Source organism: Elephas maximus, chromosome 27, assembly GCF_024166365.1.
Source record: "Elephas maximus indicus isolate mEleMax1 chromosome 27, mEleMax1 primary haplotype, whole genome shotgun sequence".
In the NCBI taxonomy this organism is placed as follows: domain Eukaryota; kingdom Metazoa; phylum Chordata; class Mammalia; order Proboscidea; family Elephantidae; genus Elephas; species Elephas maximus.
This window is the reverse complement of record NC_064845.1, coordinates 1026390-1037500: the sequence shown is the minus strand read 5'-3', so window position 1 is coordinate 1037500 and position 11111 is coordinate 1026390. Positions and strand designations below refer to the sequence as shown.

At 57.3% G+C, this 11111-nt stretch overlaps 1 protein-coding gene across 2 annotated transcripts in view; it reads left to right on the top strand.

The window, feature by feature from the left end:
• Window positions 1-8262, top strand: part of TTC21A (tetratricopeptide repeat domain 21A) — a 55237-nt gene extending 46975 nt beyond the window's left edge. For both annotated transcript variants that reach the window (XM_049870862.1, XM_049870861.1), the window contains 14 exons: window positions 305-377; window positions 472-582; window positions 901-1039; window positions 1201-1304; window positions 1848-2036; window positions 3831-3941; window positions 4897-4978; window positions 5767-5917; window positions 6299-6460; window positions 6556-6748; window positions 6832-7056; window positions 7656-7776; window positions 7943-8010; window positions 8098-8262. In XM_049870862.1, coding sequence (XP_049726819.1) covers window positions 305-377; window positions 472-582; window positions 901-1039; window positions 1201-1304; window positions 1848-2036; window positions 3831-3941; window positions 4897-4978; window positions 5767-5917; window positions 6299-6460; window positions 6556-6748; window positions 6832-7056; window positions 7656-7776; window positions 7943-8010; window positions 8098-8175 — 1807 coding nt within the window. In that variant the 3' untranslated portion in view covers window positions 8176-8262. The remainder of the gene's footprint in view (window positions 1-304; window positions 378-471; window positions 583-900; window positions 1040-1200; window positions 1305-1847; window positions 2037-3830; window positions 3942-4896; window positions 4979-5766; window positions 5918-6298; window positions 6461-6555; window positions 6749-6831; window positions 7057-7655; window positions 7777-7942; window positions 8011-8097) is intronic.
• The last annotated feature ends 2849 nt before the right edge of the window (window positions 8263-11111 follow it).

The window sequence follows — 11111 nt, the reverse complement described above, 5'->3', positions numbered from 1 at the left end:
GATGGATGGAGGATGGATGGATGGATGATGGAAGGATGGAGGATCGATGGAGGATGGATGGAGGATGGATGGATGGATGGATGGATGGATGGAGGATGGATGGATGGATGGATGATGGAAGGATGGAGGATCGATGGAGGATGGATGGAGGATGGATGGATGGATGGACGGATGGATGGATGGATGGACGGATGATGTATGAAGAACAGCCAAAATCAGTGAGAAAGAAGAGAAAGAGATGGATTCAGAGAAGATGAAGGATGCACAAAACAGACCTGAGACAGGCTTTTCGTTACCTTTGCAGCGAGCTCTGTGAAAACCTGCCCAGCCCGCACACCAGCCTGCTACTGGGTGATGCTTTCATGAACATCCAGGAGGTGAGTGAAGGGCCTCACGGCCTTGCCATGTGGCCCCCCATCTCACTTCTCCAGTGAAAGAGAAGAGACCGACCCCAGACACTTTCCCCACCAGCCTGAGAAGGCCCTGGAGGTCTATGACGAGGCATATAGAAAAAACCCAAATGACGCCTCCCTGGTCAGCAGGATTGGGCAAGCCTATGTGAAGACCCATCAGTACAACAAGGTCAGGCTGTGGGGGAATAGGGTGGAGGGAGGGTACATGTGTGGGAGGGTCTGGATGGGAGGAGAGTGGCTTCCCAGCCCCCACCCCAGCTCCCAGCTCCCAGCTGAATGGCATACCAAGGCAGGGAGTCAGCAGCTCTCCCAACCCTGCTCCATCAGAGGCATCCGGGGTCTGCTGAGAGGCTCTTTCATCTTAGAGTTCTGGAGGGGCACGCAGGTGCTGTGGCCGCGAGGGCGACCTGGTATCAGGCACTTAGGCATAGCACGCATGCTTCGCTGGGCGCCAGACCTGATGCCAGTCCCTCTCGTTTGCACCAAGGCAATTAATTATTACGAGGCTGCCCAGAAGATCAGCGGGCAGGACTTTCTGTGCTGCGATCTGGCTGAACTGCTTCTGAAGTTAAAGAAGTTCACCAAGGCAGAGAAAGTTCTGAAGCAGGCCCTGGAGCGTGACTTCGGTGAGGCGGCCCCGTAACTCGCTCGCCGCGCTGGGGGCAGGCAGCCTGCCAGCTATCTGTCCTCGTGCAGAACGGCCGTTAGCTGGGGTCCTGGGCCTGCCCTCTCCCAGCCCGAGCCGTCCCCGCACCAAAGAACACTGCCTTGAGTTTCCATTTTGCAGTCAGAGACATCCCATCCATGATGAATGATGTCAAGTGCCTACTTCTGCTGGCAAAGGTTTACAAGAGTTATCAAAAAGAAGATGTGATGGAAACTTTGAACAAGGTATGTACGTGACAGGTGCTTGGCATGCAGGGCCCTTGGGGAGCCGAGTGCTGTTTTTTGCCTACTTCTGATCACTCACCCCCGGCGTAGTCCTTGCCTCTTGCCCCAAGGTTCTCTACTTACACACTTGGTCATTCGGGGTTGTGGATATGTGTGGGGGCTGCCTCAGATTCCCAACAGGGCATCATATTCAGAACACGTGCATCCACAAAATATAACCTGCGTTGAGCACCTACTGTGCGTGTTCTAGCTGGCAGGGCAGCCAGAGCACATTAGACACTGTACCTCAGGGCACATGGCAGCCAGTAAATGGATAACGCACAATGGAGGGTTTTGTTTGCCTGCCTCTGCTTCTGCTTCTGCCCCCAAGACTGCCAGCTCCCCACCCTGTGCACTCTGCAGTGGCCTTGTCCAGAGTGACCCAGATTTGTCCGGGGCACTTGAGATGTCCTTTCTGACACTGCTGGTCCCGAAATCAGAACGTAGAGACCTTCTGTGGGCTGGCCTGAGATCCAGCAGGTCACAATCTTACGGTTTCCCAAGGCCTTGGACCTCCAGTCTCGGATTCTGAAGCGGGTTCCCCTGGAGCAACCAGAAATGATCCCCTCCCAGAAGCAGCTGGCAGCCTCCATCTGCATCCAGTTTGGGGAGCACTACCTCACAGAGAAGGAGTATGCCAGCGCAGTGCGGGCTTACAAGGATGCCCTCTCCTACTCGCCCACTGACAACAAGGTGGGTGGCCTGCTCGCTCGCTCTGGGCACATGCCTTGCTGAGCTCCCTGGCTGGGGCCAGGGGCCAGCTCCTTCTCTGTGCCTCTCTGAGGAGCTACAGGCAGAAGGGGTATGGGGTGAGCCAGCAGCAGCCCCCCAGGTGGAGAGCCTGCTCCAGCTGACCCCAGGCCCTCACATGCCGCAGCCTGAGGAATCGGGCTGGGAAATGCCACTTCGGACAGCCATTTAAGGGCTGGGTGGGGAGGATACTGCTGGAAGCCATGTTAGTCTGATGTTTTCGGGTCCCTCTTAGAGGCCGGGAGGTGACAAGGCTGTGACCGCCAGGGGCTCCTCTGGCATGAAGCCCAGGCTGAGTCTCCAAGGAGGTGCAGAGCTGTGATGTGGGCAGCAACTGGGGATCAGACTAAGACAGGAGATGAACAGCTTGGTGAACGACCTGTTCATTCATTTAATTGCCCACTCATCCGGCAGATTTCTAACAGGTGCCAGTTCCTGGACTAGGCTTTGGAGACACGGTGGGGCAAGACATGGTCCCTGCTCACACACTGCCCTCAGGCAAGGGGAAATCGACCGTAAACAGGCCGTTCTGACAGTATTCCACATGTACTGCATGTGGGCATAGGGCACAATGGGGCTCAGAGAAACGGCCCCTGCCCAAGTCTGGGCTATAGAGGGCTTCCCAGAGGAGGTGAGCCAGAGCTGAAGCTGAAGGATGAGTCAAGTTAGCCAGGTCCTGACTTTCAGAGGTATAGCTGGAGTACTGGGGGGAGCAGGGGAGAGGCAGAGATTCTGGGGGGACTCAGGACCTGTTTTGAAGGCAGAGCCAATAGAAATGGGACATGGAGAAAAAAGAGGCGTCATGCACAATCTCTGGGACTCCCCATGATGCTCCTTGGTTAGTGCACTGTATCTGCCTGTCCCAGGTGGTGTTGGAGTTGGTGTGGCTTTACCTGCTCCAGGGCACCTGGGTCAGTGTACTGTATCCACCTTGTCTAGGCAATGTTGGAGTTGGCACACCTCTACCTGCTTCAGGGGCGCCTGGGTCAGTGCACCGTATCCACCTTGTCTAGGCGATGTTGGAGTTGGCACACCCCTACCTGCTTCAAGGGCACGTGGGTCAGTGCACCGTATCCACCTTGTCCAGGTGATGTGGGAGCTGGCGCACCCCTACCTGCTCCAGGGCACCTGGGTCAGTGCACTGTGTCCACCTTGTCCAGGTGATGTTGAGCTGGCGCACCCCTACCTGCTCCAGGGCACCTGGGTCAGTGCACCATATCCATCTTGTCCAGGTGATGTTGGAGCTGGCATACCCCTATCTGCTCCAGGGGCACCTGGGTAAGTGCACTGTATCCACCTTGTCCAGGTGATGTTGGAGCTGGCACAACCCTATCTGCTCCAGGGGCACCTGGGTCAGTGTATCCACCTTGTCCAGGTGATGTTGGAGCTGGTGCACCCCTACCTGCTCCAGGGCACCTGGGTCAGTGCACCGTATCTGCCTTGTCCAGGTGATGTTGGAGCTGGCGCATCCCTACCTGCTCCAGGAGCACCTGGGTCAGTGCACTGTGTCCACCTTGTCCAGGTGATGTTGGAGTTGGCACACCCATACCTGCTCCAGGGGCACCTGGGTCAGTGTATCTGCCTTGTCCAGGTGATGTTGGAGCTGGCGCACCCCTACCTGCCCCAGGGCAGCTGAGTCAGTGCACTGTATCCACCTTGTCCAGGTGATGTTGGAGCTGGTGCACCCCTACCTGCTGCAGGGCACCTGGGTCAGTGCACTGTATCTGCCTTGTCCAGGTGATGTTGGAGCTGGCGCGCCTTTACCTGCTCCAGGGGCACCTGGACTTGTGTGAACAGCACTGTGCCATCCTCCTGCAGACTGAGCAGAACCACGAAGCCGCCTCCGTGGTACAAGGCCCAGGCCCTCCTCTTACACTCCCCAAAGTCCCTGCTACCCTGATCCCTCACAGACCCCCACTGCCCCCAAGCAGAGAACACACTGGCTGGACAGCTGCCCTTTCCTGGGAGGGGTGGGCAGGCCAGCAGGGGGCAGCAACACCCCCTCCCTTCTAAGGGGAGGGGTGAGGTCGCCTCAGTCCAAGGGAAGCCACACCTACCGTCAGTGAAGCCGAGGGTGGGACAGGTTCCAGGAGCTTCAGGAAGTGTGTGGAGAAAGCTCCTTGGCTCTGTTCTCCTTCCTGTCATCTGCCCTCCTCCAAGACTGCCCCAGGAGCAGAGTAGGGTAGCCCTAGGAGCAGAGTAGGGGAGCCCCAGGAGCAGAGTAGGGGAGCCCCAGGAGTAGAGGAGGGGACCCCCAGGAGTAGAGGAGGGGAGCCCCAGGAGGAGAGCAAGGGAGCCCCAGGAGCAGAGGAAGGGAGCCCAGGAGCAGAGGAAGGGAGCCCAAGAGCACAGGAGGGGAGCCCAGGAGCACAGGAGGGGAGCCCCAGGAACAGAGGAGAGGAGCCCCTGCAAAGCATAGGAAGGGAGCCCCAGGAGCAGAGCGGGGGAGCCTAGGAGAAGGGCAGGGGAGCCCCATCTCTACTTCTACTCTTGGAGTTGGAGTGCTCAGATGTGGGGTGGGGGGCTGCTCTACAAGCTGTCAAGAGGCCCCATTGGCCTCTCCCCGTGGCTTAGCTTCCTGCTCTCATTCTCACCCCACCCCCGCCCCACAGGTCCCACCTTCTGAGTGACGGTCCAAGGGACCCTCAGGCTCCTCCTGTAGCAGCTGCTCCAGGGCCCAGGGGGGCTGCCCTGGGAGTCTTTTTCTCCCCCCTTCCTCCCCCTACACCCTACCCTCTAGCCACCATGCACACCCTTGCACGCTGCCGTCAGGAATTCTGGAGCATTGTATGTGTTCCGATAGATGATGGCTGACCTGATGTTCAGAAAACAGAATTATGGAGCTGCCATCAATATCTACCACCAGGTCCTGGAGAAAACACCAGGTAACTTGCCCATTTGGAGATCGACTGCCTCCGTTCCCACCTAGCACCAGCTGCTCTCCGCTTCCTCCCTGACTGTTCCCATAGAGGCAGGAAACTGAGAAAGACTTGATGGAACGCGCTGGCTCTTCCCGAGCCGAAGGGGCCAGTTCCTGACAGGGCTGTGCTTGCCTCTATACCCAGTGTCTGTCCCCAGATCACAGCCACTGGGGCTCAATGTAGTCCTGAAGTTATAGCTACCTGGAGGGGACTCAGAATCCTCCCCTGGTATTAGCTCCATTCCCACTCACTGCAGCATAAAACCACTCATTCTTGCTCAGGAAGGGGCCAAACAGGAGGCTTGGGCTGGCCCAAGGGCATAGTCTCCCCGCCCCCGCCCCCCCCCGCCCCCCCCGCCCATGGCGTCAGCAGATCAAAGTGGCTAGGATTTTGGGTCCTGCAGTCAGGCTGCCTGGATCTGAGCCCAGTCTGCCATCTCCTAACTGTGCAACCTTGGCAGATCATTTAGCAAACTTTCCTATGCCTCAGTTTCCTTGTCTGTATAATGGGGACAGTAATACTACCTCCTTGTGTAATTACTGTAGTTAATAAGCGCTATAGTTGTGCTTATTACAATTTTCAAACATTAGTGTTATTATTCTGTCAACACCAGCCCATGAGGCAGCCCTGGAGCGTCCCTGTTCTGCTCAGATGGGCAATGTCTCGGGTGCTCTTGCCAGGCCACAGCACCCCCAACTGATGCAGCTATTGGCCATTATAGCCTAGTGATTTCTGCTCTTTTATCATTTTAGATAATTTTCTAGTACTGAATAAATTAATCGATCTTCTACGAAGAAGTGGCAAGCTTGAAGCAGCCCCCACCTTCTTTGAACTGGCCAAGAAGGTGTCCAGCCGTGTGCCCTTGGAGCCAGGGTTCAACTACTGCAGAGGGATATACTGCTGGTGAGTTGAGGGCTGGGTGTGTGCTCTAAAACCTACTGCTGTCAAGCCCATTCCCACTCATAGCGAGCCTACAGGACGGGGGAGAAGTTTGCCGTAGGCTTTCCCAGGCTGAAAATCATTGTGGAAGCTGACTCCACATCTTTTGCGCTCAGCAACTTGTGGGTTTGAGCCACTGTCCTTTTGGTTAGCAGCCGAGCGCTTTATCACTCTGCCACCAGGGCTCCTTCTTGGTCGGTGCTAGGGGAGCAGCAGTCCTGCTTTCAGGACCCAGAGGTGAGCTCCTGCTCCTCACGCACTCATAGAGTGGCCCCTCCTGCCCTTGCACTCTCTGGGCCTCAGTTTCCCTACTTGATTTCTTGGTGTTTCTCTGGTCCACTACAGGCATGTAGGACAGCCCAACGAAGCCCTGAAGTTCCTGAACAAGGCACGCAGGGACAGCACTTGGGGCCAGATGGCCACCTACCACATGGTACAGATCTGTCTGAACCCTGACAAGGACATCGTGGGTGGAGAGGCGTTCCAGAACCTGGTGGCTGAGAGCACGTAAGGACTCTGCTGGCCGGCCGGGGCAGGGTGGGGCCCTGGGCACGGAGGGTGCAGGCTGCTGGGCCCCTTAGCTCAGCAGCAGACGCCCACAGCTCCACGGATAAGAAGGACTCAGAGCAGCACGGTGTGCGCACGGCGGAGAAGCTGCTGCGTGAATACTACCCACACTCGGCCTCCGGCCAGGCCCAGCTGCAGCTCCTGCAGGGCCAGTGTCTGATGGCCACCAGGGAGAAAGCTAACGTGGAGGCGGCGCTGGGCACCTTCATCGAGATAGCCCGGGCCGAGGTGCGCCGGCTCACTGGGACAGGGGCGGCAGGGTAGAGGCCAAGGGCCCGGCCACCGACGCCTGCTTCCCACCCCGTGTGCAGAAAGACAGCGTCCCCGCCCTGCTGGCCGTGGCGCAGTCCTACGCGCTGCTAAAGCAGATCCCCAAGGCGCGCACGCAGCTGAAGCGCCAGTTCAAGGCCCCCTGGACGCTGTCCCAGGCTGAGGACCTGGAGAAGAGCTGGCTCCTGCTGGCCGACATTTACTGCCAGAGCGGCAAGTTCGACCTCGCCTCAGAACTGCTGCAGCGCTGCGTGCAGTACAACAAGGTGAGGGGCTGGGGGGGTGCCACGAGGAGATGGGGTGGTGGGTGGAGGAGGTGGGGACGCCAGCTCAAGGTGCGCCACGAGGAGATGGGGTGTGGGGTGGAGGAGGTGGGGACACCTAGTTGGGGGTCGCCAGGAGTGGGGCGGGAGAGTCGTGCTACGCAGGGTGGTAGGGGAGAAGAGGAGACACGGGAAGAGGTGAGAAGGGCGGACCTGTACGGCAGGGGGCACTGGTGAGGACCAGGCCAGAGGTGCACAGGGCACACCCATGGGGAGAACACAGGATTGGGAGAGAGATGGGCGTCTTCTTGTGTAGACAGACTTGCAGGAGTCAAGGGGGCACTCACCCGGCCAGAATGCCAGAGGAAGGGGAGAGGTACAAAAGGAGGGGTGGGCAGGGGAGTGATCACCCATGTGTGGGGGTGACAGGGCAGGTCCAGCAGGAGCTTTCTGGGTACCCTGAGTGGTTTGGCTCTGGGCACCTCACCCCCATCCCTCACCCTGCTCTGCCCTGCCCGTCGCTGGGGGCTAGGGACTGGATGCTGGACCTAGGGACTGGACAGGGCTCAGCCTCCACAGGGGCTGACGGGCTTTCCCTGCAGTCTTGCAGCAAAGCCTACGAGTACATGGGTTTTATCATGGAGAAGGAGCAGTCATACAAGGATGCAGCCACCAACTACGAGCTGGCCTGGAAGTACAGCCATCACGCCCACCCCTCCGTGGGTAAGTCACAGCCAGGATGCGAGTGGGTAGGTGTGGGAGGGAGGTGGGCACCAGGGCCCCCACCCTGACGCCAGAACTCAGGGCCTGTACCTCAGCTGCCCAGGAAGCAGAGAGGTTCTCAGGTCATCAGGGAGCTACCGTTTCTGTTCTCCTTGCCTCTGGACAGGCTTCAAACTCGCTTTCAACTACCTGAAGGACAAGAGATTCGTGGAGGCCGTTGAAGTCTGCCACAGCGTAAGCCACCACGTTGGCTGGAGGGCATGGAGAGGATGGTGGCGCAGACCCCGCCTTGATGCCACACGCCCTCTGTCCTTGTCCCAGGTTCTCCAGGAGTACCCCAACTACCCCAAGATCAGAGAGGAAATTTTGGAAAAGGCCCAAGGATCGTTGAGGTTCTAGCTGTGGTCAGTGGCCAGGAGGCCCACCAGCCTCTGGGGGTCATGGCGGGGGCTGGGGTGGAGACCATCAACCCACAAAAGTGTCACAGAGGGGGTGGGAGGTGGGGGCAGTGGAGGAGGGATTCCAAAAATGCCGTATTCTTCCCCATACCTGTGTTACGTGTGGTTTGTTTTGAATCCTGCGTCTTCTGGACTAAGGGTCATCCCAAAGCTTTGTTTTAAAAGCACAAAAAGTCATTTTGCTCTGGGGGAGGAAGAAATGGACCAGCTTAGCTTCTGCTGGGCTCACGGGCACATTCTGATGGGCTCTGTTTTCACCTATTTATTGCAGACTCTGTGAGAGAGAAGAGGGGGCTCCTCGTGGTCTGGTAGTTTTAAAAAAACAAAGTACCCTACAGCTCTTTTAGAACGGTTAGATCAGCTGTAAAGGCCTCTGCTCTTCTGTCTGGTCCCAGCATCCTGCAGCTGGAGAAGCAACTGCTCCTCCCCACTGGGCTGTCCTCCCTGGCAGGGGGCCCCCCCGACAGGATGGACAGGAGGGCCAGCAGCAGAAGGGCCTGTGTGAGAGCGCCCGCCCCTCCCTCCCTCAGTTCCTTGCCTCCTCCCTCCCCTGGCAGCCGCTGGTCCTCACCGGTTTGGGGTGAACCTGATTACCCTTGCCTGGTTCAGGGAAACACTTTCCAAGGAAGGCAATCCCCACTTCAGCTTTTGTAAAATACACAGGCCAATGAATTCATCCTCCAGAACCCTTTTAACACCTAAGGGGGCAAACACAGCGGCCCGATCTAGGTGGGTAATGTTAATTGTAGCGGGCAAGGGGGTAACAGAGGTCACCTTTGCTATGCGTCTGGTACCTGTCTTCCTGTTTTCAGGACAGCAGTAATGGGGTCAGCCGAGTCTCAGGGCAAGGATCTCTGAACTCGGAGTCAGGAGGCCTAGGATCTCCCAGTGTGAGCCGCCCCTCTGGCTCCCAGTGTCCCCGTCTGTGGCAGGACGTAAACTAGACCTGGTGTTCCCAAATCATGGCACAAATGCCTGCTAGGGATATACAGCAAACATTTTTTAAGTTTAATTTTGACGTGTTCATCTATCATTTTTTATATAATAGAGGAAAAAATAAGTAGCACAAGCTCATGAATTTGTGAATACTGTTGGAGCCCCGGTGGCCCAGTGGTTAAGAGCTCAGCTGCTAACCAGAATGTTGGCAGTTGGAGTCCACCAGCTGCTCCTTGGAAACCCTATGGGGCGGTTCTGCTCTGTCCTGTAAGGTCGCTATGAGTCCGAATTGGCTTGACGGCAGTGGGTTTGATTTGGTCTTGGGTTTATCAAATAGGTTGGGTCTAACTTTTAAGCATATTGATAGGATCAATTTGAAGAAAAATACAGAGATGGGTAGAATGCAGATAGGGCAGCTTTTTCAAGACAAGTCCAATGACTCAGGTTTGGGAACAGTGAACAGGTGAGGGTCCTTTTAGAACTAAACGAGTTACCCTTGATGGCTGCTGCACCTTGTTCTTGTAGCACACTGCTGGTCACGTGCACCCAGTTACTGTCACCCTTCCTGTGGGAAAACCCAGTCCCCCTGCTTTACAGCCCAGCTTCTTGGGGAGGGCTGTGTTGAGAGGTGGATCTGTCTGAGGTATGCAGAATGCTGCTGCAAAACCTAAGTAAGTTGTCTTTTTATCTCAAAAAAAAAACAAAAACAGAAAGCCAAGCAGTGAATCAGTTGCCCAAGAAGGGGCGAAGGCAGGCCTCAGTCCAGCCATGGGCTGTGTGTGCGTCCTTGGGGTGGAGCTGTAGGGGCTTCCAGCCAAGGCTCTAGAGCTGCTAGGGGCTGCCACACAGACTCCAGGCTGGTTAGAGAGATCCTAGAGCCCGTGGAGAGACCCAGGTTGTAGACCATGCACGCTGAAGCAGTCTCTACAGAGGGTCCCCAGGGACCAGCGAGGACGGAGACCATGGCCCTCCACCCCTGCCCTGACCGAGTGCGTCATGCCCTGACCGAGCGCGTCAGGGACGTGTCTCCCACCATAGGCCAGATGCCAGCCACCAGCCCTCTAATTACTACTGACCGTGTGGCCTGTGGCCTTGTCCAGAGGCAGGAGGCAGAGACCTAAAGGTGAGAAGAACAGCAAAAAGAAAGGATGGACGAATAGCAAGAGGCAGAAACATGAAGGCAGGATGGAAGTTACATACGCGCGCACGCATACGCACGCATACACACGCACACACAGGCAGGGCTCGTATGTTCCAGGCACCCTGTGTGTATAGACTCAGCAAGTGTATGAGGTGAGCAGTGTTACTTGCAGAGTGGGTAGTGGAAGAGCTGGGATTTGAACTCAACACTCTGGGCCCCAGCTCTCAGCCCACAGGCCATCTTCCATATAGAGATAAGGGGCTTCCAGCAGAGGCAGAATTAGAGGAAGAAAAGGAGACTCAAGCCAGCTCTTTTGGTCCCCCTCCAAGAAGTTCCCCTGCAGCCTCCCAGCATACACCATTATTACCTTCAGAGGGGAGGTCAGCCTTTCTCCTCGGCCCCCACACTGGGGCTCCCCAGAGCAGGGTGTGTCTGCTCTTGCTGGTCTGCAGCCAGGCGCCTGGCAGGGGACAGGTCAGACGGGTCTGGCTGGTGCAGGCTTCCGGTGCTGGGGCCTCCAGGCAGCACAGCTGCTGAGGCCAATGCCAGGCCCCCACCGGCCACCTCCCACTGCCTGCCTCGCCCCCACCTGGGGCAGGTCACTGTACCCTGGGCCAGGCCCCAACTCTCAGTGTGGGTGAGTGGGGAGGGAAGGGGGGAGCCCCCACCCACCCCAGGAGACTGCCGTGCCACTGATGCCAGCCACCACTGGTGAGGAATGGGTTAATCCTAAAGAGGACAGCTGTCTTCCTCTCTCCCCCTTCCAGCAAAGGGAAGACTCCATCTGCCTGCGTAGCCTC